The sequence below is a fragment of the Ochlerotatus camptorhynchus genome, unplaced genomic scaffold, assembly GCF_037179485.1.
Source record: "Ochlerotatus camptorhynchus isolate MF236.1 unplaced genomic scaffold, CSIRO-AGI_Acam_v1.1 ptg000116l, whole genome shotgun sequence".
In the NCBI taxonomy this organism is placed as follows: Eukaryota; Metazoa; Arthropoda; class Insecta; order Diptera; family Culicidae; genus Ochlerotatus; species Ochlerotatus camptorhynchus.
This window is the reverse complement of record NW_027040606.1, coordinates 1164201-1189827: the sequence shown is the minus strand read 5'-3', so window position 1 is coordinate 1189827 and position 25627 is coordinate 1164201. Positions and strand designations below refer to the sequence as shown.

The 25627-nt window shown below is 41.0% G+C and overlaps 1 protein-coding gene across 6 annotated transcripts in view; it reads left to right on the top strand.

The window, feature by feature from the left end:
- Positions 1 to 15883, top strand: part of LOC135699793 (longitudinals lacking protein, isoforms H/M/V) — a 34830-nt gene extending 18947 nt beyond the window's left edge. For 2 of the 6 annotated variants that reach the window (XM_065220130.1, XM_065220129.1), the window contains 5 exons: positions 1621 to 2023; positions 2094 to 2333; positions 2396 to 2467; positions 2896 to 4030; positions 14841 to 15883. In XM_065220130.1, coding sequence (XP_065076202.1) covers positions 1621 to 2023; positions 2094 to 2333; positions 2396 to 2467; positions 2896 to 4030; positions 14841 to 15015 — 2025 coding nt within the window. In that variant the 3' untranslated portion in view covers positions 15016 to 15883. The remainder of the gene's footprint in view (positions 1 to 1620; positions 2024 to 2093; positions 2334 to 2395; positions 2468 to 2895; positions 4031 to 14840) is intronic. The other 4 variants (XM_065220134.1, XM_065220132.1, XM_065220135.1 and 1 more) reach the window with 4 other exon arrangements.
- Positions 15884 to 25627: the final 9744 nt, after the last annotated feature.

The following is a 25627-nucleotide window of genomic DNA, read 5'->3' as shown; positions in this document are numbered from 1 at the left end:
AATCGCTTGTTTATCGTGTATTTTGCGAAACTTCGTCGTCGTCGTCGTCGTCGTCGTCGTCGGTGTCGAGTTTGAATGGTTTTTAAAACAAAAATATCGAAATGTTGAGTACAAAAAAGATTTTTTTTGTTTCAACTCGAGTAACGGTATGATGTGATATGAGAGGTTCGGTGGCTTTATAGCGACCGTTTTTGCTTACTGAGCAAAACATCATGAGCCTTATCTCAGGTCCATTCACATTCAAGATTCGTCAATCGTTTTATTTGTTAATATGAGTACTTAGTACTCTTACCCAACATCCCAGTGATTCCTCGTGGAAGTACAGAGGATTTCTCGACTTCCATCAGAGCGAGTATCACGTCAACACATTGCTACCCATTCCTTCCTTGACCTGCGTTCGGCCGCGGTGTGAAATTCCAGAGAACTTCTTAACATTTTTTTGATATTTTTAGATAGTTTCATGATATTTAGCGAAGTTCCGAGTACTTCGAAGACGATCAGATGACTTTAGATCAATCCAATTAACTTAAGGAAATTTGCAGCGATTTATAAGAAGTTCCGTGGAATTATGGGATGTTCGAAGAATATGATTTGATTGATCCGAAAACTCCAGAAGTGTCAGGGAATTATGAATATCCAGCGTTCAGAATCATAAGGGCCTAGCTGCGATTATCGATTCTCTTCATCGATTTTGTCTTCGCATTACCACAGTTTAGTGAACCAATTTTCCGAAGAAGAAGGTGGACAAATTCGCTAAAAAGTTCTTGGTTTGATAGGTCATCTGTGGGTGCGGCAAGATGAGCCAGCCGTACATCACGACGGGTACCATCAACGGGCAAATCTATCGAAACGAGTGCTTCAAGAAGCGCCTATTACCCTTTCTGTGGTCTCACGGAGGTGAGACGCTGTTTTGGCCGGATTTGGCATCCTGCCACTACGCGCGGCCGGTGTTAGACTGGTACAAAGACAACAATGTTGTTTTTGTACCAAAAGACTTCAACCCACCGAATTGAGAAGTTTTAGACCATCATGAAGGCCAGACTTCGTAAAACACCTAAGGTGTTGGAGAAAGAGCTGGATTTGAAGAAACAGTGGGTAAGAGTATCAAAAGAAGTCGGCCCACCATTGCACAAAACCTTATGAGTGGTGTCAAGGACACCTTGGGTTTAGTCATAAACATTTTATTGAATCTATCGCTTTAAAGGTTCATATCCATGACATACTAATTGAATAAGTCTAAAACATCAAACATTATTTGGTGTGCCATCAGAACAACCACTTTTTAATCACTTTGTTTACAACTATAAGTCACTAGTTGGTCACTTATTTCTTGAACATGGTTACTAAAATAAATATTTTTGACAGCATTGATAGCTACCAGCCTTGCAATAGCAACCTAGAAGGAGCATTATAATAGTGATATCGATAGTGACTCACGTGGCGGTGCTCTAACATGACATTATCTAGAATTCTCTTTAGTGAAAAATTCCACAGCTTTCGAAGCTTGTATGGGTTTCTTGTTGTGGTATCGGATATCCCTTTTTAATCAACTGTACTGTATAATACAAAACCTAATAGACGTGTTTAATAACCGACATTCCTTAAACTTCTGTTTTGCAGCTATTGGCTGGCCAACGGTTCGTGGACGTGACGCTCGCCTGCGAGGGCCACCAGGTACACTGTCACCGGCTAGTACTGGCAGCATGCTCTACGTTCTTCGAAAACCTGCTCGGCGAGAACCCGTGCAAGCACCCGATCATCATACTTCCACGGGAGATCAAACTGTGGGCTATCCAGGCGCTGGTCGATTTCATGTACAAAGGAGAAGTGAACGTATCTCAGGCCGGACTGCCAGATCTGATGAAGTGCGCCGAAATACTAAAAATTCGTGGCCTGTGCGGGTCGGATGCAGCGCTTAATCTCAACCAAATTACCAGTCCCGGCGGTGGGAACAACACGGTTACATCCGCTCCGGGGCAGACGCAAGAGTCCTCAACGAACCAAAGTTGCCAAAGAGGAAGCAGTAAGTATATTTAGTCGATCTTTCTGTTATATAAAGTGCATATCTAAATGGTTATATTTGTCTGTTTTAGGTCCTCATCGTAGCGAGCAAGTCAAAGGGCAGCAGAACAGTGCCCTCAGTGGAACTAAGGCGGCAGGAAGTTTTCTCAACAGCTTAAATTTGCAATCAGTGGCCTCATCGACGCCAGCGAAGGCATCTAGTCAGCAGCAACTGCAACAGCATAATCTTCAGCAGAGCGGCGATGATGGCGACAGTGATAACGGTGGCAGCGGGAACGAGCTGTGCATCAAGACGGAAGATCTAATCATAGGTATTGGAGAGATAGTGTTACGATCCGTGTGTTAGAGTAGTTAATAATTCGCTTAATTTTAGATGAGGACGCAGGGAAACCGGATGACGACGAAGACGAGATAGAGATGGAAGGAAACGACAAAAGTCAAGCGGGTAAGTAATTTTATGTTTTTTTTAGGTTTACACAAACGAATGCTTACTGCCTGAATGACATGCTTACGGATATCGGTTATCAGAACTCACCTGCCTCCGACCATATTTTTTACATTCACATGCAAAACAAATATACATTCCATTGCAATTCATTCACTCTCAAAACAGTCAATAGGTGTCAATGACAACGCAAAGCATTGACCATATCTCGTTGTTAAAGAATTTTCCAACCGATTCGAAAGCCCGTTGTTAACACAGAAAAAATAGTCACGTCACGATGACGACGAGCGAGAAGTTCGAAGATAGGTGATTTCTCTTAATGCAAAGCCTCTCCCCCAATGCATCAATACCTAGTTCTAAACCTGGAGTCACCTTAACTAACCATTTCTCTGTCTTCGTTCACTTTGTCTGTCCAATACTCGTTGCAGCAGAGGACGACGATGTCGTCGAGGATGAAGAAATTGAAGGTTTTATCGAAGATGTAGTAGATCAGGAACTCCAACCACTTGATGAACGAACACGACTCAATAGTAATAGCAATAGTAATAATAATCAGTTCACTATCACCATCACCGACGACAACAGTACTAGTAACCCTTCTCCAGCAGAGTCCAAAACGTCCCAAACGAAAAAAGTGACCTCCTCCTCGCTTCCTCCGCCGTCGTCATCGTCGTCGCTGCTGTCGATTCTAACACGTGGCTCGATTCGGGTGAAATCGAACGAAAATCTCTTTGATCACTACAATCAACAACAACAACAACAACAGCAACAACCAGAAGAGCACAGAAACGTAAAGAAATCCGCGTCACGACAACACGGGTACTCGTCCGTCGGTGATGGTGGTGGTGATGGTGACGATGGTGGTGGTGGTGGTGATGGTGGTATTATTAGTAGTAAAAGTGTAGACTGTGGGACTGATTCCGGCACAACCGGTCTTCCCTCTTCCCTAGTGTACAATCGGAACACGATGGATATCTACGTTAAACCAAAGAGAGACGGTGGCAGCGCCAGCACTACTAGCAATCCGGATATCTCGTACGAGGAAGCTGGAAGCGAAATATCTGCCGACGGTTACGAGAACATAATCTGCTCGCCGAATTTCCCTCAGCTCGGTGGCAGCAGCACGATGGGCAGCTATCAGGACGACGACTACGACGATGATTTCGACATTCAAATTCTGCCGGACGACAACTCGATGACGAACGGCGAAAGCGAAGGCGGTGGCGACGATGAGCTGGTGTATCCTCCCCCGTTGCTACCGTTTGGAAATTTGGAAACGAGCATTACCCGTATCCCGGTCAGTGGCAAGATGCGAACGAACGGTGGGTCTAGATTGCTCACACCGATGAAGCGTCGACGCCACTCCAGCGGACGGGGAGGAAGACTGATGATGTCGGCGAGTGCCGGTTCTCGGGATGCCAAGATCACCATGACGAACGGGGTGGTTATTCCACCGTCGGCGTTCGTGCTCAGGAATCCCCGAGGGAATCAGCCCCGATCGTACAACACGGACGCACTCTGGTCGGCACTGATGGATGTCAAAGCGGGAGAGAGCATATACAGGTATGTGTGATATTTAGGACGGTTTCCGTCCACTGCAATACCATTCGTTGTTGCTGATCATGATTTTTTTTTGCGGATTTATTTTAGTTACTTTCATGCATATGATTTAAAAAAAAATCGTAAAAATCTGCAATACCTATGTAGTGATTTTGTTTTATTTTGCTTCAGGCAGTTCTATATAAATGAACTAAAAAAAGCTATGGTGATCGTTCTAGTAACGGATACCGAATTCCATAATAAGAATCTTTGGGAGGATTTTGTACGGATGCGAAGGAAAACTCTGATCTCATGTCAGTTACACGTGCCACAGAATTACACACTGGACGATACAACTGTAACTAATTGAGTCTCTGAACATGATCCCAACACGATTTCGGTTCGAAAAAATAAATAAAATAGAAGTAGGTATCTCGATTCTGTTGACACTGAAATGCCATTATTGCGCTTAGTGTTCATGGTTTTTAGTTACAGGAGGCTACGGGTCTTACAAAAATATTTTATTTAGCGTTGTAGAAAAATGTTCAAATCACATCTCGCAGATTTTTTCAACTTCAGAATTTTGATATTTTTTCTCGGTCAAAAAGTCTGAATTTCGAGAATTTTTCGAAGCTCCAGATCCAGAATCCAGATCCAGCCTCAAAAATCTTCAAAGTTTATAATTTCTGAAATTTTCTGCATTTTTTTTCAGTACCTGGATTTGAAAAAAATATATCCAGGATAGCCATTGAGCCGGGAATTGAAAACAACCGTGAATTGGATTGGAACTTTAATATATATTTTTATTGATAAATATTCAAAGTCCGATGTTTATCATAGAATTTTGATCATTTTTGTTAATCATGGATCTTAAGATTCTGTGTATGGAATCTACAACGTAACTAGATTTTTTTAAACTTATCTCAGGATATGTTTGCACATTTCTCAAGAGTTTCCTTTGAATTATTATGTTATTATGAGTTATTATTCAAAATGTGTTCAGCATTATTTTTAGTTTCAGGATTCCCCTCAATAATCTTATGATTCTGTCTGGTAATCCGTAGAACGTTTCTCCAAACAAAGTATATTTTTGTGAAGAACACTTTAGGAATTTCCTCCAGAAAACTCTTGCAATGAACTCTATATAATTATATTTATCTATATTTATCTTTGTATTCTTCAAAATTCTAGCGAGAAATTACTTAAATTTCTGTCCATTATATTCTTTAAGGATCGCTTGGTGTATTCCTAGAAATCCCGTGGGATACCATTTACAATTTAGAAAAATGTTATTCCCATTTTCTTTTTGATTTCATATCAGAATTCTTTAGAAAATTTCCTCAGATTTTTTTTTTTGAAATGCTTCTCAAACTGCTCTTGAGGAGGATCTCTTGGAATTCCTATGAAACTCTCATTAGAATTCCCTTAGACTAGACATTTGTCTTCATAATCTCCTGGAACACAACTCAGATCTTCTTTGAAAATATGCTCAAAATCTCCAGCCAAATCCCCCCAAACTTTTTGATTTTCTCTGCGTATTTCTATAAAAATCTATTTTAATTTGGACTATGTGGACTATGGGCAGACAGGCAAATACACAGTCGTAACAATAACAAATAACGTTTATTAGGTTCTAAATTTGGTCTTTACAGCTTGGGAGTTAGTTTGGGAATGCCAACTTTTGTTGATCTTCCACAAGCGCTTGTCAGCGATAGATCTTCAACATGGTTGTTTGATGCAGTGTGGAGATCACCAAGAGAACTTGAGATGCTTAATCGAGTTGCTCTGCATATGGAAAATATTGAACATGAATACCTCGCTTCTTATAGTAAGTGCGTTGTTCATTCGAGAAGAATTCCTGGCTTTGATCCACAGTGAGCTTAAAGATTTTTGGCTGCCATTGAGTTGTAATACACTCACAGTGGAACACCTCTGATTTGCGTTTGAATGTTTGGTAGATTACAGCAAAATGCGTCCAGTTGTCGATGAACGACTCAAAGTAACGGCTAGTGTCAGAAAACGGCCGTTAAATGGTTCCCGACACTGTTTGGCTTCTCCACATTAAGCTTCTCCCGAGGGGCACGCAATACAAAGAACCGGTGCGTTGAAGTTAAAATGCAATCAAAAGTACTTAAAGTAATTAATGCGTTTGGAAGTAGTACTGACTGTAATTAAAATTTACTATCCGTACTTATTGTAATTAAAAGTATTGAAAATGTAATTAATGTACTTTAATAACGAAAAGTCGACTGCAATTAATGGACTTAAGAAGTAGTTGATGTTCTACACTGTGTAATTAATGTTATTTAATTACAGCCGTTGCTTGCGTCGGAGTTAAAGGTTATTGCGTGCCCCTAGGCGTCTCCACAAAAGCACTTTGCTTGTCTCGGTCACGCTTATATTGGCCTGTCCCATAGTACCGACATTCAATTACAGCTGGTACAAATTTCCACGCAGATACACTACACCGAACAGTTCTCCATCCTTCTGGAATTCCGCATGATCTTAACCTCCACGACTTGTGGATTGTCCTGGCCACGTCCTGACAACTGGTAGGGATAGGAAAGGTATGTTAGTCCAACATTTACTTAAGAGCGATGCAGAGAACTCTACGACCCCTCATAAATGTCTCGGGAATTTAGGAATTATGTTTGTAGGGAAGGTAAGCCATAGGATGCACCCAGTCAGTGTTGCTGGCAAATGTAGATTTTTTTTAATAAATCTTGAAATAGTTGTCTGCTGGAAGATAAAGTTGCTGAAATAAAATGAAGATATAACATGGTAAACTCACCATCGTTGTCACACCCGTAGCTAATTAAAAAGGAGGAATTGTGTTTTATTTTATCATTTTTTTTTATTTATTGATGGGAAAACCCGCGGAAGTGGAAATAATTTTACTATGTCTTCTCCCGTAGGCCCAAAACTTCTATGTCTTTTCAATTTGAATCATAATCAATTACAAATTTCAACAATAAATCATTATTCAAATGGAAGCAATAAAGTTAACAGATTATGTCATCTATTAAATGGTACATAAAATGTTGATAATGGAAAGGTTTCACCCAAGGGGTAAGTCACTCAGCACATTGCGCCGAAATTAGATTCGACACCGCTTGGGCACATCCATCGGCACAGTCTCGTAAGCATTTGATTGTTGTAAATAAAATGGGAGCACTGCTGGCCACTGAAGTTGTTCGATTCGAGAAAACCACCAATCACACACGTATAACCGTCCGGGAGGCAGAGTGCCAGCGTAATCGGGCAAATGCAGCCGAAAACTATGAAAGCGAACGAACGCACAAAACAGAGAGCAAACTTAAAACACAACCGTATCCAAAGGGGTTCGAAACTGCACTCCTTCAAGATTGTGAAAAACTGGCGTAGCCTCAAATTATATTAAAAAAATATCACATGTAATCTTTAAAAAACTTAGTTCGAGAATTCAATGTTATATTGTGAATCTCCTAGTTTTATATATATGCTCAATCTATCAATACGGCCTAGTGCCTAGTAGTGGTTGTTAAGAATCAACTTTCACTGGGTTTTGACACATCCCTGAGTTGAACTGTGGTTGGTAAAAAGTAATTTAAATCTTTCAGTACGCTAGACGTTGTTGGTTGTGCTATATCTAATTAACTTTGACATAATTTAACCTTCAAGTAGATTGGTGAGTCTCTTGATCGGCACTGAATTTAGTTGTGTCCAACAAACATCAAACCTTTGTCGTGTTGGAGCGCCGTTAAGTAAATGCAAGAATGGTGAAAGGTTGAAAAAGATGCTTTTTTTGAATACTTGTAGTGCTAGTTTCTCATTGTGTGATTAACAGCTTGATAAGAACGCAATATGAATTTAAGATAATGGTCTTGTTGATGAATTTTGGATTGTTTGGAGTTGCACGGTTACGATTGAATAATTCAAAGATACGTAGACAAGCAAGGCAGTCAAGGCGCCTAGGGTGGCCTTATTGAGTATTCCAGATCTTTGATTGCCTAAAAGCCTGGTTACGACCTGAAAATCAGCTTCTTAGTAAGTTTTTGTATTGTGATGATTTTTGAATTTAATTAAGTTTTTATGATGGACGAGTTTGAACTTCTTAGAGTAACTAATTGAAAGTTGTGTATGTGTGTGTATTCAATCTATCCCCCACTGGTCGGCAGTGGTATTATGGAAGAAATTTGCTTACAATTGTAACAATTGCTAACAATCCTTGATGTAGGTAATAAATTTAAAGCAAGTTTAGTCCGGGAGTTAGAAAGCGATCAGCTCTACTGCAGATTCAGCAACCCATTTCAGAATGTTTGGTAATTCACGTCGCATGTAAACACTACCGTTATCATATGAATAATGGTACTGCAAACACACTTCCAGATTTCGAAATATGGCGCGTATTTAGTAATATATGGAAATATGCATTTATGATTGATTTATAATCAGATGGATCTCACCAAAGTCTTCCTCCGAAAAAGCACCGGTTTGTTCACTCGTGGTAATCGAAAAAAATCTTCCACGTTGTTTTTACAACCGAACAATTGGGTTCTTTAAGGGTATTGAGGTAAATGCATATTCGTAATCTGCATTAGAAATGGAACCCAAAGCCAAAATTTCATCAATTTTGGTACACTGGAACTATTTTAAATAAGAACGATTACATTTGCAAAAATCACCTTATTAGCGCCCCTCTGTGTCACTTTGTATGGGAGCGATCTGTCAGTTTGTCAGTTTAGTGTCAAACAGTGAAGTTATTATTTTGCTTTAAATCTTGATTTAAAAATCGAGATGAAAGTGTGTGGGTTCGAAAAAAATATAGCTGTACTCAAAAAACGAAGCTCTTCCTGGTAATATTTAAAAACCGATATATTTTTCAAAATTAAAGAACCCAATTTGAATCACATGCGAAGTTTTTCATTTGCCCCGAATTTTTGCCTAACATTTCATTCGTGTGCATCCTCCGGAAGCCAGAACGCCAGTACCAAGAATTCTTGTCCCAGAGCTTTCACGTTAATTACAATATCACTAAAACGTTTCTTAAAACGTTATAGATCTTAATTTACACTTATTCACACGCGAAAACTAATATTTTGTTGAAATCAGCGCCAGCGAAAACAAAACCAACCGTTCGCGGGCAGAGCCTACTGCTCTCTCCTAGAGTAACTAATTGAAAGTTGTTCTAAAATATACACAATGCGTCACAGTTACAATTTCTAAATATTCGAGCTTTAAGCTGGTCAGATAGGACAATTTATTGTTACAAATTGAGAGTAGTGGAGGAAGGGAAGCAAATAAGTGGATCAGTATTAAAATACTAATAATTTTTGATGTGACAGCGGTTGTCAGAAAAGGCAACACAAAGTGTACCTCCTCTCGATGTCGATCAAATTCGATCGATGCTATTGTTTCTGTGGAGATTTTTCGTTTTTTACAACTCGTCAGATTCTCCATTTATCTCCGATTGAAGAAAAAAATTGGTGAAGTTTGTGTTGAAATCATGGATACACTTTGCTAACATATTTTCATTGAGAGTGTGAGAATCACCTGGTCCGAAGTTTTCAGCTTTGCGAAAGCATTATGCGATTGCTGTTGAAATGGAAGTAACTTACAAGATATTTGAGGTAGAAGCGCTTTTCATAAAGTTCAAATCGAAAAAAAACATATGCTATGGGATGTTCAATACGTGTGAGTGTACACACTGATTGTCGAGCTCGGCAAAACAAAATACTGATTCGACTCGGAAGCACATGATTTTGCTGCTATTTCAGAATTCATCAGAGTTTTTCTGAGATTGGTCAAACCATTATGAACAAATTTCAATAAAAAAAATAAGATCTGTATCGGATACAAAATAAAGAACAAAGCTCAGTCCTCTTCATGGGGTAATGTAAGATCCGGAGTGTTCCATTTCTTACATGAACATAACTTTTATTATGCTTTTAGTTTACAGACAGTGATGGCAGGTGACGAGCTCTGGGAGGGCGAATTAATGCTTGTCCGGAATAAGTTGATCCTTAGCCTCCCTTAGCTCAGTCGGTAAAGGCGCAGCTACAAAGCAAGACCATGCTGGAGGTGGCTGGGTTCGATTCCTAGTCCGGTCTAGGAATTGTTCGGGTTGGAAATTTTCTCGACTTCCTTGGGCATACACAATTATACTAATGCAAAAATGGTACAGGCATCGAAAGCTCTCAATTATTAACTGTGGAAGTGCATCTAGAACACTAAGTTGAGAGCACGCATTAAGCTAAAATGCGATAAGCAATAAGCTTGAAATGCGAGAAAGAAGTGATTCACCGTTTCTAAAATCGCGTGCTTGCCATTCAACAAGTTGTTTTACGCAGCTGCAATTTCAACCAGCTTTGAATGCTGTCTGTCTGTCAAGAGAAGCAAATCAATAAATGATTACCAAATCCATTATTTTGTGGCAAAAAATTACAAGTGTTTACTTTACGATTACCGAACTCCCCAGCAAGCTTATCTTTTGCCGAGCAGTTGGCGGTGAAAATCTCGGCAATTAATTGTGTACGATTTCAAACCAGCGGAACCCGATCGCGTACTAGCGTATTATCCTGAAGGATTTTCTTGCTGAGCTGGGTCTCGACATGTACTCAAGAAATGTATGTTAAACGGGCTTAAAGACAAGTGTTTCAAATGCTAGATGGAGGGGAACTCAGATGAATTTCTGCCTTTAGTGTAAAGTCCGGAAACAGTCAGAAAAGTAACTCCCAGTGGTGAGAAAATTGCCATGCCAAGTATCTCTCTTCGTAACATGGAGTAAATTGAGGTAAGAAACTTGAACTTGATGAAAACATTACGGTTATTCAGCAAGTCGTTTTTGTTTATTGCTTATCACGTTCAAAACTTGTGAATTAAGAAATATTTGGATAATTTTCTATACCTGGATTTTTTTCGAAAAACGGCTGGAAAATCAGGAAATATCAGTGATTCTGGTTTACTTCATTGAGTTGACACCCTGTTATTTTAACAAAATTCCTAAAAGATCTTTTTTAGCTTCAGAGCGCTTCTTAAAACTTGAAATAACTTCTTAAAGCTTCTTAACTTCTTAAGGCGTAAAAAGATCAGGAAACTTTGCTTAACTTCAGGGATCTTGCAGAAAATCAATGAAATTCTAAAAAGTTTAGGGAATTTTGTAGGTGTTCTGAGAACATTGTATAAGTCAAGCAAATCACGTAGCAATTCGAGGACTTCGTAAAATCTTATAGAAGTGTTGGGATTTTTTTATTCAAAGAATTTCATAGGAGTTCAGCCAACATAGTAGATGCTTGTAGAAGTTCAGGAAATTTTGAAGAAGCTTACTGATTATTGTAGAAATTCGGCATACTTCTTAGAGCTTCAAAGTTCGATTTGGAAATTTTGGGAGCTTAGTCTTGGTCGAATTGAAAGAATAAAAAAAAAACATGTAACTTGGAAGTTGAGAAAAAATTTCAAGAAGTAAAGAACTTTGTAGATGTTTAAGGATCTTCTTCTTCTTCTTCCTCGCATTTCAAGCTTATTGCGTATGGCATATTAGCTTATTGCGTGTTCTCAACTTAGTGTTCTAGATGCACTTCCACAGTTATTAATTGAGAGCTTTCGATGCCTGTACCATTTTTGCATTAAAGGGCGAACACGAAATTATTGCGACACCGAAAATGTCATGCCAATTTTCTTATAATGTTTAGAATCAAACCAAAATTTTAGGGTAGTTTTATACATATATTTACTTCAAAAATCAAAAGAAACGTTAATCGATGGAGCCTTGAGTGTAAAATTGAACGCATTTTCGCTTGATGCCCTCCATCAAAGTCTTTACAGTGTCATCCGGTACCAGTTGTTACAAGTTCCCCGGTAGCGGTAGAGCAGAACTACCGTAGGGCCAACAAAACACAAACACTAATCGGCATTTGCTCCAACCAAAGCAAAAGAGTGTCGAATAACAGTTTAACATTTATTCATTCGCACCCATTCTCCCACATTCCTACTCCTGATTCCTACTTCCTCTTCTTCCTCTCTCTATCCTTCGTACTTTTCCGGCAACCTTGTGCCTCCTATCATCTTTCCAACTATGTCAATTTTTCTTCTTATGAGTACTCACTTTGCCGGTCGGGTGCACCCTTACCGTCGCACAAACGCCGTCTCGATGATGCTGCTATTCGCACGTCTGTTCGGCTCCACACGCACAACACACCTGCGCTCCTGCCGTCGCTCTGGGTGGGGATTCACTCCTCGAAACACCGTCGATCATATCAACGTAAGTGCTCGCGGGTTCGTTTCCCTCCACGTTGGACGTCGCTTCCGTCGAGACCACTAGTTGCTAGCGGCGTGCCCCGTCGCTTCGATGTCGCAAGCACTCCGAGGAGAATAAACCTCGCCTGAGGGTTCCGCAGGTGATGCGGGCTTCGACACTGACCACGTGTCACGATCACGAGACAATCCGATCCAATGAGGTGCTGAAAGTATGGAACAAAAGCCCTGGAACGACTTCCATTAGCTTCAATGCGACGACCCTTTCGTCTTAAATCACTCACTTCTTTTGAAGGCTTCGTCTTTCGATGCCACGATCCACCGCGGCCGGGCGCTGTCCGTGCGATCGGATCTCGTGCTGCTGATCGTCGTCAATTCTCCACGTGCACCTGTGGTTATGGTACTTTAATTATGGTTATTTTATGTACCGAAATTATGGTACCTCTTCTCGCTGCCGGTATGTACGCTTTGTGTGGCGAAAATCTTTTGATTGCCGCGCCGTTTCCAAGCGGGCCGTTTGCAGATCTCTTCGTTTCGGATCTTTTGGACACTGCCGCAATCTTCCGATATCCGTCGGATCGAAAGGCGGTCGTTTTGGCACCACTCACCGCCGAAATTGCAGCCCGCGCGCCGACGAAGAACAGTTTTCACCACGCACTCTACTCGCACTCGCGACAACCAAAGAAACGAATATTTTCGGGTTCTTTTCCGACCCACGCTCTTTTGCGTGCTGTTTGCACGGGAATCTTTTCACTTCTGCCTTTCGCTGTGTTCGACGGATCCGGTACAGGCTGATGTGGATGTGTGTGTGCGTGCGGAAGCACAGTCAGCAGACTCAATGCTGAATCATTATTCGTCAAAACAATTTGCGTTGCTCGTTCCTTGTCAAGCGATGTGACCTCTGCAGCATCTTTTGTTTATGCACGTTCGAATGTGTTTAAGCAGCAATTGTGTAAAATTACTCGTTTTTACCAAACACAGGAAAAAATTACAACCCAAATCTAAAACGTAACACAGTTTCTCAGTTTTTTTTTCCATTTTCTTAACATGTCCTTCTCGTCTTTGACTGTCTTCTTGCTCTTCCGAAGTTCCCACTTCATTATTACCCAGTACTGCTCCACCGACAGTTTGGCGGATTCATGTCCTTTGGAACAAAATGGACAGAATTGGCCTCATACCACTCCAGGACACTTTTAGAATAGTGGCATGATGCCAAATCTGACCAAAATAGCGGAGCTTCGTCGTGCTGCTGCAAGAACGGCAAAAGGCGCTTCTCGAGGCACTCAGATTTGTAGATCTCGCCATTTACTGTGCCCTTTGTCACGAAAGGCTCACTCCTCAGTCCGCAAGAGCAGATGGCCTGCCAAATGAGATATTTGGAGGCGAACTTCGACATTTTCTTCTTCTTAAATTTGTCGTCCACATCGAACTTGCTCTTGCCGGTGAAAAACTCCAACCCCGGAATTTGCTTAAAATCGGCTTTTATATACGTTTCGTCGTCCATCACACAGCAGCCATATTTTGTCAGCATCTTCTCGTAGAGCTTCCGTGCCCGAGTTTCCAGCTCTCTTCTTTGCATTCTGAACGTAGCTCTGCGACATGCCGATCTTTTTAGCCAAATCACGGCTTGAGACGTTGGGATTTGCTTTAATCATCCGCTTCACCTTTCCCTCCGCCTTTTTGTTCTCCGGTCCCGGTTTTCTTCCAGCTCCTTTGCCGTTGTCCAACGTCAACTGCTCCTGGAACCGCTTCAACACTCTGGAGACGGTTGAATGGTGAATGTTCAACATTTTTCCCAACTGCCGGTGCGACAGATCAGGAAATTCCAGGTGTTTGGAAAGAATTTGTTCTCTCAACTCGCGTTGGTTCACCTCCATTTTCGTTGAATCGAAAAACACGACTTCGAGTTTGACAGCATGTACACAATACACATCAATGAGAAAATGTGCAAAATTTGGTTGATTTTTACCCAATGGTAAAAAAGTTATGCCCTGTTGAATGTGTCGCAATAATTTCGTGTTCGCCCTTTAGTATAATTGTGTGGCAAGTAAAATCATACTCTATGCCCAGGGAAGTCGAGAAATTTTCCAACCCGAAAAATTCCTAGACCGGACCGGGAATCGAACCCAGCCAGCATGGTCTTGCTTTGTAGCTGTGCCTTTACCGACTGAGCTATGGGAGGTCCCAGGAACATAAGAGCTGTTCATTACGGTGCTGCTAACGTGACATAATTTTCAAGGGTTCAAGAAATGCAGACAATATATGACAGAGGGGGTTAAAGGGGATGGGGGTAATTTTTCGCAAATTATGCGTGACATAATTAATGAACGCTCCTTTTGAATCAGGAGGGATTTGATAAACTTCAACATTCAACATTAATCATAACAAGCAATCAGCGGTTAGGGCGAATTATTAATCAATTAATGTATTTGCGGTTCATTTGCCAACAGTCGTTATGTGTATCTTTCATTTATTTCGATGATTTTTTTTTTAAATTGTTTGTTATTTTCAATTTCTCACATTATTTTCTTTATTTCTTCCAATTTTACGTTTCACACCATAACTCACATACACCGCCTCTCACACGGGAACGGGCTCACAGAGCATCACAAATCCACAAAGTTCCTCGCAAGACGCTTCGCAACTGGATGAAACGGTGGGACATCAAGTCCGCTTATCCGATGCCCCGGCAGCTGAAGGAAGCGGCGGAGAAGAAGCGCATCATTAAGGAACTGACTGAACAAGCGCAGCAAATCGGTGACGAACCGACGCAGTAGTAGTAGTAGTAGTAGTAGCAAACCAACCAACCAACCAACAAACCAATTATTATTATGTACTAAAACTTAATATACATATACGTTTTTACACAAAGAACGAGGGAACCCCGAATGAAGTAAAACAAATATAAGAAAATGATAGTCAGTTTGAAACAGATGGCAAAGAGAGACAAATTTATGAATATATAGGTATATATTTCTTGAGTTTTAGCCGCTAAGTCATACCCCATTAGACGTGTAAGGATACCTTCCCCAGGAAAAGGAACGGAAAGAAGATGGTTCAAAGTGAAATCTAGTTCGGTAGCGTTTAGGTTCTTTTTTATGTTTTTCAAAAAACATACACAAAGCTAAATAAATGAAAATCTCCTATCTTTAGTTTAGAACTTTTGATATGTAATTATTTTTTAGTGAAGCACTTTTTCATTACGTATAAATATATTCTAACTTACCGTAGAATATCTTCTGGGTAAGAGTGGAACGTCATACATCGCTGCTAGTGTGAGAATGATTTCATACTGTAGAAAAGTACATTTACTTCTAGTCAAATGTTGTAAAACCACAAACCATTAGCTTTTTTCATCCCAAGGGCTTTATACGATTCTAGTTTTTAATTGGCATTACATCAATATACAAATAGTCACGCTCGGTTGCAATGTAGTAGGTATTTACCATTTATATCTTTAGAGGGCATATGATTAGTGTATTTCGTACCTATGATTTCTACTAACTGTGCACCAATATTTTATACATCCCGTTTTAGTAAGTACTTATTCCTTAATGTGGTAGCTTTTCGGAACGATGAGTGTTGTACCCGAGGGCAGTCTTGTTTGAATAACTTATTTTATTTGGAACCATTCTAGTGTCGTTTCTCATCACCAAAAATTGTGCAAGTCAATAAAGTAATTTGAACAAAAACCAAAACCGGGTTTCAATATCGATTGTGTGAAAGCCACTGATAATGAGTTCTTGCTAATGTTTAAATGCAAGAGGAACGAACAGCCATATCATCGTTTTTCACCCGTAGAATTCGCTATGGCAAACGTGACCTGTGAGTATGACAGCAGCAACCAGCAAAGCGGCAGCAGAGGTAGCAACGGAAGCCTGCAGATCGATCAACCAGCGAACGATGGATCCACGGTGGGACGTCGAGTCCGACGGTCGGAAGCCATTCTACGGCAAGCAGCTGAGTGTGTATCGCGCGGAGAAACATTCCAAACCGTGAGCGATATGTTCAGCATTCCGATTTCGACCATCAGGTAGGTCTTATCCATATTTGTAAACCTACGCTAGCTGTCAATCGAAACAATTGCAGATTCTACATGGCCCGCAAAGGAATCCTGCCGCGACGCAAACGAGGTCGAACGGCAATTTTGCCGTACGTTATTGCCGGTACGAGTCAAGCTTCACACGCTGCCTCATCGTCATCGTCCGGCCCTCAAACGACAATTCAATTTTCCCAACAACAACAGCATCAGAACCGGAGTCGGTCGGAAAGTCCCATGGAACCACCGTATCACTTTGCAAACTACAAGCTACCTGAACTAAGACCAAAGTTGGTCTAGCTTGCGACTCAATAAGCTAGACTCTTCTAGTCGACGCATATAATAGGTATTAGCAGTTTTAGTTATTCTTTTAAGAAGCCTAACCGTCTGGACAGATTGATCATTCCAGAATCACACATATATTGATCACTCAGGAAACTTCTCGATTTCCATACTTCAGGTTGAGCCAGAGAGAAGCACTAACACAAAAGCAGGATTCACCCACAGTATTTCGTACAGAATGTATAAGTTATGTTAGATCAGAAACGAATTGGTACAAAGTAGACGTGAAAGTGGTACTGTACGATTTTTTTCAGTAACACAAATTAATAGATTGATCAAAACATGCAATTGAACAGTTTGAGAATCACCGAAAAAGACGACATAACTCCTTTAGATTATAGATAAGCAGTTCAAACCTGATTAGCGTAAAGCGTAGATGTTTTATCACTTTAAGGTAGAGGAAGAAAATGACGTATTTTTCATTTCAATTGTCTATAATCTATGTGTAAATATGGAACACAATCAATCAATATGCGGTTGCTGTAGTTTGCCGAAAAAAATCAGTGTTTTAGCTATATAAGATGTGAAGGGAGTACAATTTCGATTTCAAGCGACTTTCAGTATTAATTTATGTTACATAAATTTCATCACAATCTTAAAACGGAGCATACCGAAAATAACTAGCTTTTAATTTCCATCCCACCCTGGCACCCATAGCTCGTGTTTTAGAAATACCTATAACAAATCTAGTGGATATCACTTCAGGCACACAATACTAAAAAATCAGTATTTCAGATGTGAAGGTTATCTAAATTTAGGTGATAGCTACGTGCCGGTGTTTTAGAAGAATAAATGGTTTCGAACAAATAACTAACTCTTTCGTCTGATTTTTCTGTAAACACAGTTAACTCTCCCTTATTTGAACTCGACCACCCTCCCAAACCAACATAGTGACAGATGTTTTTTTTCAGAACCTTCTTAATCTTAATACGCACCCAGGAAAGTTTGTTTTTAGTTTAATAATTTTGAATCATTTTAGGGGACCATATACTTATTACGTAAGATTTAAAAATTAAATTTTCTTACGTTTGCTTACAAGGGAGGCAGGGAATCTCAGAAAATACCTTACGAAATCATGAAGAATACAGAACATGTCAATGTTCAATATTAGATCTTACTAAGGGGGAGCTGGGACAGAAAAATCTTACGCAATAAGTGCATGGTCCATAAGTAGCCAATTCTCTTCCAATTTCATTGGTCAAAAACTTGTAAAAATTGTTTAAACAATATTAGACCACCATCAGGGTGGTAGCTTAAAACGTCGGTAGGCCAAGTCGAAGGTGACGGATTCAATTTCCGGTCCGGTCTTGGAAATCTTTCGGGTTGAAAATTTTCTCGATTTTCCCGGGCATAGAGTATCATCAACAATCAATACGAAACTAACGATTTTAAATTGGCTCACTACTTGACTAGCCTATTGGTCCCAAGCAAACGATTAACGTACTCCATTCTAGTCGTAATTCTGGTACTACGCACTGTTTGACTTGATTCGCTATGAAAGTTTGACAGATAAAATGAGGTGTTATTGGTTTTTCCTATGTTTCGAGGGGTAAATCGATTAGCTAGGGACCGAAGAGTGAACCAGAGCTGAGCCAAAAAGTTGAGCACGTTATTTCGGGACCTTCTAGTCTTAGAGTTACCTCTATGGTATCATTGTGCTGGCCACACAATATACAAATTCATACCTTACCTTACCAATCAGGCTATGGCCTTGTTGTCCTCTGCTGTCCGAAGAAGTCGTCTCCACTCTACTCGATCCACGGCCGCACTTCGTCAGCATCGTAGTCTGCGAAGGGTCCTCAGGTCGCCTTCTACTTAGTCGATCCACCTTGCCCACTGCGCGCCTCTTCTTCTTGTTCCTGTTGGGTCGCTTTCTAGAACCATTTTCACTTATAGTCGCTATATTCATAGTCTGGCGGATAGAATCTCGGGAACCAATTGAGCTGTCAAATAGCGGAACCAATCGAGCAAATCACGACCAATAACAGAAAAGTGCACATCAGCTATTGCCAACAAAACTTCGAAAACCCTTTTCTCGTGACTCAAGGCTCGCCTACGCAAGCTAACACCATCTTTGGGTTGAGGAAAGTTTCCCCTATCCGACGACGCTGGTAATTTACGTTCGATTAGCGAGGAAAGAATAATCAACGTTTTGTTTATAAAAGTTCATAGTACCTTTTCAATTATTGGTCTACAATATATTGAATTTGTTCCGCTTTTTGATAAATCGAAATTCTATCCGCCAGACTATGAATATAGCGACTATATTTTCACTGGGTCGTCGTGCGACATTCTTACCACGTACCCAGCCCACCGTAGTTTCTCATTTTTTGCCATGTGGACGATGGATGGTTCTCCCAGCAGCTGATGCAATTCGTGGTTCATTTGCCTCCTGCACGTTCCGTCATCCACCTGCACTCCACCGTAGATGGTACGCAACACATTCCGTTCGAAAACACCACGAGCAAAGTCCAGGTCTCGTGGCCGTAGAGGACCACCGGTCTAATTAGCGTCTTGTAGACAGTCAACTTCGTGCGGCGGCGAATTTTATTCGGGAAGTAGGCACGATTCCCTGCCATAATACGTCTTTGAATTTCTCTGCTGGTATCATTTTCGGCGGTAACCAGTGAGCCCAAATACACGAACTCATCGACCACCTCGATTTCGTCACCATCAATCTGAACTCGGGGTGGGAGGCTAACATTGTCTTCCCTAGAACCTCTTCCTAATACATAAATTTTGTCTTTGATGCGTTGATGTCAAGTCCAATCCGCCTAGCTTCAGCCTTCAGTCTGATGTACGTTTCCGCCATCGTCTCAAAGTTCCGTGCCATGATGTCGATGTCATCGGCGAAGCCAAGAAGCTGGATGGACTTCCTGAAGATCGTGCCACTCGTGCCTTCTAACGCGATGTTTAATAGCAGACACGAAAGTCCATCACCTTGCCGTAACCCCCTTCGAGATTCAAAGGGACTCGAACTCGAACAACGCACATCACTCGATCCATCGTCGCCTGGACCAATCGCGTCAGTTTATCCGAAAATCCATACTCGTGCATAATCTGCCATAGCGGATCTCGATCGATTGTGTCGTATGCGGATTTGAAATCGATGAACAAATTATATGTGGGCACGTTGTATTCGCGGCATTTCTGCAGAACCTGCCGAATCGCGAAAATGTGGTCTGTAATAGCGCGGGCACTCATGAATCCCGCCTGGTTTTGTCCCACGTACTCTCTTGCAAATGGTGACAGGCAGCGGCATAGAATTTGGGAGAGTACCTTGTAGGCGGCGCTCAGCAGTGTGATCGCGCGGTAGTTTCAGTAATCAAACTTGTTGCCATTTTTGTAGATTGGGCATACGACACCTTCCATCCACTCCTCCGGTAATATATCCTCCTCCCAAATCTTGGCAACTACCCAGTGCAGCACTCTAGCCAGTGCTTCACCACCGTATTTTATTAGCTCACTTGGGGCTGTCCATAAACTACGTAGACAGTTTAGGGGTGGGGGGGGGGGGGGGTTGACAATTATCCACGGTCCATACAAATTTTAAATTTTTTGTATGGTCAATTGTCTACGCAGGGGGAGGGGGGGGGGCAAGAATCCCAAAAAACCGTCTACGTAGTTTATGAACAGGCCCCTTGATAGTTGATCTACACCAGTTGCTTTGTTGTTCTTCAGCCGACCGATCTCCTCCTCAACTTCTTGAAGATCAGGGTCCGGTAGCCTGTCGTCTTCTGCGCGTGCTCCAAGGTCTGTTGCCGTGCCACCTTCGTTTTCTGCCGCATCACCGTTGAGGTGCTCGTCATAGTACTGCTTCCACACTCACACTCGTTCGTGAGAAGGTTACCGTCCAAGTCCTTGCACATATCGCCTTGCGGCACGTAGCCTTTGCGCGAACTTTTTAGCTTCTCGTAGAACTTCCGGGTGTCGTTTACGCGGTACAAATTTTCCATCGCTTCGCGATCTCGGTCTTCCTGCTGACGCTTCTTCCTTCGGCAAACCGTTCGCGCTTGTCTGTATCGCTCCACATTCAATCACAAGCGGGGTTGCAGCATTCTCGCCTCTGCTGCATTCTTCTCCTCTACTAACAGTTTGCATTCGCCGTCAAACCAGCCATTTCTTCGGTCCGGGATCGCACTATCTAGTGCCGCTGCAGCAGTACTACTTATGGCGGAACGGATTTCCTTCTGCCATCTTCAAGAGTAGCTACGCCAAGCTGCTCTTCCGTGGGTTGTGCAATTTCCAGCTGCTGCGCGTAGTCCTGGGCAACTCCGGCGTCCTGTAATTGCTCAATGTTGGGTCGCAGCGTTGGATTTCGATGGGTGTTATGCACCGTCGAGAGTTTTGAGCGCATGCATAGTGCAACTAGGAAGTGGTCCGAATCTATGTTTGCACTGTGGTACGTGCGGACGTTGATAATGTCGGAGGAGAATTTCCCGTCGATTAGAACGTGATCGAGTTGGTTATCTGTGTGTTGGTCAGGTGGCTTTGTGGATATCCTTGCATACATTGCACAATGGTCCCAAAGCCATATTAAGAAAGGCAAACATGTTTCTGTCTAAGCCATTAGGTTTAGGTATTTGATTTTGAAACTGAAGTCCTCAAAAGTGCGGAATCGCTAAGAAATCATTTTCAAGATTTTGAAGACAATGGGTACATTTTACATTCTCTTCATAGACTTTCTCTTTCGTTAATAACTTGGCTATAAAAACGATTCTCGTCTTGTTTGGCATATTAGATGGTAGATAGGGTTATGGATTTTGGTTGGACCTATTTACCGAGCTATTTACGTCATTTTCACACTGCATCTAAATGTATGCCGTGTTTTTTCTATGAATACAACATATGGACTTGAAAAATAATATCGAAGAAATTTTTTTTTTCAAAACAGGATGTGATTGAACCATAGAGGTAACTCTAAGACCACTGGGTCCCGAAGATAATCATTATTATTTTTGGCTCACTCAGTACCAGAACAACGGTCCCAAGCAGTCCCAAGCTATTTCACTCACCCCTGCATGTTCTGCATGAATCCACACACCCCTGATGTTATCTGTCAAACTTGCATAGCGAATCAAAACAAACATAGTGTAGTAATAGAATTTCAACTAGAATAGGGTACGTTAATCGTTTGCTTGGGACCAATAGGCTACTAAAGTGGTGAGCCAATTTAAAATCGTTAGTTTCGTATTGATTGTTGATTGAACGCTTTTATTCAGAAATGAATTTGAATCATGATTGGACCTTGGACCTATGTGAATCATGGTTGGACCTATTATATAAAGTGTATGTGCATGTGTACGCTTGGGAAGCCCGCAGGGCCGAGTGCCATAAACCAATCGACTCAGTTTGACGACACCGGAAAATGTCTTGGCATCCCCGTGTTAGAGATGCCAGGCTTATTTTGAAAAAATCTGGCAAAACCCGAAAAAAATGTCTGGCAAAAATCTGGCACAGCAAATTAACATAGGAAGCTGCCAGATTTCTCAAAAAATCTGTCTGGCAGAGCTTAAATTTCGTATGTGTATGTATTGTATATGTGTGTGTATGGTGCCCTTATTGCGGGTGTCTCTTCACGGTGAATACGAAGTGGAGTGATAAGTTGTCATTCACGGTGAAGTGACTTAAAGGCAAATCAAATGGGAATCACTTCACCGTCAGTGAAAAGTTGTCACTTCACTTCGTTTTCACCGTGAAGTGACACCCGTAATAAGGCCCTGTGTGTATAATGAAATATTTATTAAGACATGTTTCTCGGCAACCACTAAACAGAATTGGACGCAACAGCCGCCACATAAAAGGTATTATGTCCCATAGAGCATAACCATATTTTTTTTTTAATCGGTTAACCGGTTCCGGAAATATGGCCGGAACATGCTCTGGTTTATATGGGGCTAAGTGGCCAGTTTCTGACTATGGTCAAAAATCATCATGTGATACCTTGAATCACATTAAAATTCATCAACCAATTCAATGGCAGTTGCACTTAGTTTTCTGTGTGCAGTGTACAGTGTAACATTTTGCTCCTATTTTTGCTGTGTTAACCGTTAAGTCAATCAATGAGAACAACTGGAGTATTCAAAATAAATTACATCATAACAAAATAAGTTCCATCATCACATCATTGAGGCATCACAACGATGCCTCAAATTACATGAGAGTTCATCTATTTCCTCAGAATGCTTCCATAACGTGGCACTAGTATACATATAAATATACCACAGACAATGTGTTATGTCACATTGAATATTTCTCACTGTAAAACCATAGAGGTAACTTGGTAAAACATCGTCGCTAAAACATTACCGCCTGTTGAGTACACTGTGGTGGGTAGTACGCTGAACAGATGGCGGTAGCAACAATCAATACGAAACTAACGATTTTAAATTGGCTCACTACTTGACTAGCCTATTGGTCCCAAGCAAATCGATTAACGTACCCTATTCTAGTCGAAATTCTAGTACTACGCAATGTTTGTTTTGATTCGCTATGAAATTTTGACAGATAAAATGAGGGGTTATTGGATCTTCCTATGTTTCGAGGGGTGAATCGACTAGCTTGGGACCGAAAATAGTACCAGAGCTGAGCCAAAAAGTTGAGCACGTTTCTTCGGGACCTTCTAGTCTTAGAGTTACCTCTATGGCGGTAGTGTGTAAACGTCAAACGCAAGGGAACTGACTATGCGTGCCACAGGTGGAGGTACTACCAACTACGATACTTTTAAATTGACCGTTAAATGCCTTTTCGATGAACAACTCGCGAGCGTTATGTCTGTTTGTATGTGAATATACTGTATCTATTATATCTTGAGAGCTTGTCCATATAGAAAGTTTCTGTCATCGGCAAAGTTGTTCATGTGACCAAGGTCGATTAGTTCAGAATCCACTCACCACGTGGCGCTAGTATTCATATTGACTTTCTGAATCTGCTGTATTATATCACGATATCACGATATGTATGGACCTTCCGGCTTCGGAAAAGTTGTTCATGTGACCAAGGTTGTTTGGTTGGTGATCAGATTAGTTCAGAATCCAGTCATCACGTGCACTAATATACATATTGACTCACTGAATCTGCTGTGTGCTTCAGTCAATTCTGCGTGCGGTTCGAGGTGTGGCATGGTGCTCCGGTCTTGCTGAAAGACCATATTCGGCTCTAACCTATACTGTTCAGTAAGGCACGGAAGGACATACTTACTAAGAATGCCGATATACACCTCCGTATTCACTTTATCCCCTTCAGGAATAGTTGTTCAAGAAACAGTAATGCTCGATTGGCTCCCTCAAGTGACAGGTCAAATTGACCATTCGGTTATCAAAATTTTTTCCATGGATCTAATTTTTTTTCAAGGTTTCTAAAATAATTTCTAAGTTTAGTTTTCTTACCATCCAAAAGTAGTGGCACAGTAACGTTCCTGGCCTTTGAAAAATATTCATGATTCTAGATATTTTCGAAATCTGAAGATTAAAAAAAAATATGTTGTTTAGGTGAGGGCATTCGACCCTCTCTGTCCCTTTTGGCTACGCCCATGGATTCGGTCCTTACGTCTCATTAGACATTACCGGACATTCAGCTAATTTCTATAAAAACATATAATTTAAAAGCAACCAAAGACCAAAGTCAAAACGCTTTCTACTACATACAGTGCTGAGATTTGTCATTGTCATTGACAGACTTTCGCGCGATATTGACAAAATTGTTCGTCACATAGACACTGACAGACTTGATCCTCAAAAAAACCTTCGTCAAAATCTCATTCATTTTTTCGTCAATGACAAAGATTCACCTGGTAACAAAAAGTGTAATTTATGTCGTTTTCGTTTTTGCGGTGTAGCTACACCGGTGCTACACTGCCGCTACACTACAAGACTCGCGCTTATTCCTGCTTATAGTACGTTCAGACTACAGAGTTATAACATGTTATAGCGCTATCTTGATGTTGGTTTCTGTGTTGCAATTATTTGACAACCGTTATAACATGTTATAACTCTCCAGTCTGGACGGCGTTTTAAACGCTGTCCAGACTGGAGAGTTATAACATGTTATAACGGTTGTCAAATAAGTGCAACACAGAAACCACCATCAAGATAGCGCTATAACGTGTTATAACTCTGTAGTCTGAACGTACTATTACACTACACCAGTGCTACACCGCAAAAACAAAAACGACATTAGTACATTCTGTGTCACATTATTGTTATCCAAGTAGCTCAGGACGTAGATACTTGTTCACTAAAATGGATCCATGTAATTGTTTTGCTCAAGTCATTTAATTTCGTTACAAATTTAGCTAATAAACAAATCTGCACATGTTCGTCATTGACACCATTGTCATTGACAATTGACATGGTTTGCCTTGACTATGACTGTTATCTCAAATGAGTGACCAAAGCAGAATTGTCAATATCACCGTGTACTGTCGAGATTTTGCAGCACTGACTACATACCACGATAAACTCTCAAACATGATAATATTTACAAAAGCTGATACGTCCCTTTGAAAAAGTAACCGAGATATATGTATTGCTTTCCTGCGTTGTTGCAATATCCACGGTTGAGGACACAGCTTGTCCGGAATCGAGAAAAGTCATTACAAATATATTCCCATTGCCAACAATTTGGTCGTTTTCTTCTACCAGTCCGAGCGAGCTATATTGCAAAGGCAGTTTTTCATGACAAAAGGGAAGAGGATTATAGGTACCAATATCGCTTGCCATTTCAGACATAGCGTTACTGTTCGGCTCGTTTATCTCTTGTCATTTTTGATTCCTTGCTCATTGGATTTGATAAATCACTGTAAATTTTGAAACGCTTAGGGTGTTATCTGCATTCCACTTGTCTACACGACCCCTGCATTTGTCCATTAAAGAATTGCCGAAGCGGAGTTTTCGAGAGAAACTGGCTACCACTCGTTGCCTAGATGACTAATATTGGCGAAGCACCAGAACCGGGGCCAGAACAATTTGGACGAATCCCGAGAACGCAACAAATGAAACAAATTAGAA